This window comes from Micropterus dolomieu, linkage group LG12 (genome assembly GCF_021292245.1).
Source record: "Micropterus dolomieu isolate WLL.071019.BEF.003 ecotype Adirondacks linkage group LG12, ASM2129224v1, whole genome shotgun sequence".
Classification (NCBI taxonomy): Eukaryota; Metazoa; Chordata; class Actinopteri; order Centrarchiformes; family Centrarchidae; genus Micropterus; species Micropterus dolomieu.
In genome coordinates, this window is record NC_060161.1 from 23,973,249 (window position 1) to 23,976,357 (window position 3,109).

At 38.3% G+C, this 3,109-nt stretch overlaps 1 protein-coding gene across 1 annotated transcript in view; it reads left to right on the forward strand.

Moving 5' to 3' along the window:
• The window catches only part of LOC123979847, a 16,813-nt gene that overhangs the window by 7,573 nt on the left and 6,131 nt on the right, over window positions 1-3,109 (forward strand). Inside the window, exon 4 of the mRNA XM_046063958.1 lies at window positions 3-245. Coding sequence (XP_045919914.1) covers window positions 3-245 — 243 coding nt within the window. The remainder of the gene's footprint in view (window positions 1-2; window positions 246-3,109) is intronic.

Below are 3,109 nucleotides of genomic sequence, written 5' to 3' on the forward strand. Positions count from 1 at the left end.
AACTCTGAGCTGCAGAGTTAAAGATCCATCTGCAGGATGGAGGTTCTTCTGGTTTAAGGCTGTTCCCAAACTATCAGGCAACTACTACGACCAAGAGCTGCTACCTGGCAGCAGCAACGGGACTGAACAGGATTCCTACATCGTTCATGGACAGACACACACAGCAGGATATAAGTGCAGAGCTGGAAGAGGAGATCCAGTGTATTACACTTATTACAGTGAACCAAAGTTTGTCTGGTCTGGAGGTCAGTTTGTTTCTGTCTGTGCTTCTCTCAAGATGTTTTGTCTTCACCTCGGTTCATCCACTTTCTGTCTATGACCAACATACAGTATCTTTAAAACTAACACTTATACTGACAAATAATTGGCTGTGTACATTCATGCTCCCCCAACATAAGAAATGTATTGATTGTGGTGACCTTGTGATCTTTCCTCTCTCACCAGCATCAAGACAAACTTTCTGCTTTCCACCTTACTGGGTGATTTTACATACTGGACTGGGAGGATTTCCTTGTTTCCTTCTGACTTTATTCTGTTTTCTTTTTTAATTCATCTGGTAGCATAAAAAAGAGAGACATTTTGCTGAAACTTTATTGCAATGAGTACTTTTACTTTGGATACTGAAGCTCATCTTACTGCTTATACTTTACTGACACAACAGGCAGGACGTGTAGTTAGAAGACACCTGGTTAGCGGTCAGGTAGGTGTGAGACAGACAGAGGAGTGAAAATCAGTTAATGACAAACCAAAGAAATCAGCAGGTTAATGGACAAGTTGAACAAACAGCTAGAGACGACTTTAACAAATAAGAGGAAAACACTGACTGCGTCTAGAGAGACAATGCAGCACGTTTCAGTTTGAAATACTCACCTCTGTATCTTTGAAAGATGGCAGGTGAAAGTAGGTAGTTTCCCACTTTACAGACAACAGCAGCTGTAGTCACTTGGTTGTTTATCATTTAAAATAAACTCAGATTGTAGCAAGTTTTCAAGGTAGAAACCAGTTTCACCAAAACACTGCACCTTGTTTTAATGTTTGCACTAATACTCAGCAATAAAGGAATATTTGTGTTTAGGCATTTTTAATCTTAAGATCTCTGTTTGCTTTGACCCATTATTACATGTTGTTTTTCAGATTTTCATTCATCAGCGTCTCTCACAGTGAGTCCTGACAGAGTGCAACACTTCACCTCTGACTCTGTCTCACTGAGCTGTGAGGGAAACTCTACTGAGTGGAGAGTGAGGAGGTTTACTAAAGACCGCTACCCGTCATACTCATCATACTGCTCCTACTGGGGCACAATGACTGGATCCACATGCAGCATAAACAGTTACTGGCAGAGTGATGCAGTGTACTGGTGTGAGTCTGGATCAGGAGAGTTCAGCAACACAGTCAACATCACTATACAGAGTATGGTTTCAAGTTTTCTGTCTTGTATAAATTATTTTAAACATCATATTATGTGTTTCAACATACTGAATATTAGATGTCGTGTACATTTACACTGAGGAGGATGATGTACTGACAATCTGACAAGAGTTTGGCCCATTACTGCTTCATGGTATCTGAGTAATTAACCATGAACCAAAACCTTTTATCTATTTACTGTAGATTTAACATATTTTATAATATTTGAATTTTAATGTGAGTTTTTAATCATTAGTAAATAACATCAACATTTAACATTTGTACATAAAAAAGTTAAAATAAGAAAATCTCCCCTCTTTTGTTACATTTTGTTGTCTTTAATCATTCACTCAAAATGCTCAAGATTTATGTCATTGATTTGTTTTTATTTTAAGATTATTACACAACAAATATTATTAAATCAGGTAGAAAATCTGACGTCCTCTGCACTGCAGTATAATTCAGTCATGTGCTGATCAAACAGGTAATGCCAAATAATTTAAATTAAAGAAACTGACTGCACACCAGAAACTTCTGCTCTGGACCAACTTCAAACATCTTTGGTTTTTATTTAAAAACTGCAAACAATATTTCCTGACCGTGTCAATATTTCACAGCTGAGATTTTTAGTGTGTTTTGCCCTTAAAACAAAAACTTTTAACCTTCTCACTGGTATTATTGTGTCAGTTTCATCCACTTTCTGTTTCATATGTACCCATTAACAAAGCCATAGACTTGACTTATCATCGACTGCAGTCAAACCACAAGTGTTTCCCTGAGGTTTAAACCATTTTGTAAACCACTCCCTAAAATCTATACTGGCCACCAAATCTAATTGTTTTCAGTAACATAGTAAGTATTTAATAAAACAGTGATTTTAACCATGTACAAATGTCACAGTCAGTTTTTATCTCATTCTGTTTCCAAAGAGAGTCACAGTCACATGTCTCTCCTGCTGAGGCTGAAACACATTTCATCACCTTACTGTGACGATGACTGGATGTAGCTATACAGAAGATTTGTGTGGGTTTATGTTTGATCTGTCCTTACCGTAAAACTTTAATGAATAGCCGAGTCCCAAATAGCCGCCAACCCCGTTTACTGGTGTGGGTAAACATTTTGACAAATAAAAGCAGGTCTCGATTAGACGCCTGGTCTGTTTTTACAGAAGTTCTTTGGATGTATAAAACCACTTAAAGCTCGTGGGGGTCGCCCTCTTTAGCTGCTTCTAGGCTGCATAGATTGTGAATACAAATATAAATGTTTAAACTTTTGTTGGTATGGACGTGCTGCACATCGTTGGATCAGTTAGATTCTCCACAATTTGATCTCTTCTCATCGTCCTCCATCCACTTATTCTGAAGTTCTGCAGCAGCTGATCTCTGACTGAAACCTCATATTCTGTTTTACAGATGAACATATTATCCTGGTGAGCCCTGGCCGTCCTGTGACTGAGGGAGATCCTGTTAGTCTCAGCTGCAAGTTCAGGACAGAAAAATTAGTTTCAGATGTGTTTTTCTATCGAAATGACAAACTGATTCAAAATGATAGCAGAAGGGAGCTGAACATCTCTGCAGTGTTGAAGTCAGATGAGGGTTTCTACAAGTGTCAACACTCAGGAGAAGAGTCAGCACAGAGCTGGATGTCAGTTAAAGGTGAGTAGGATTAAAACAACTGCTGCATCTTCTTCTGTGTAAACTGT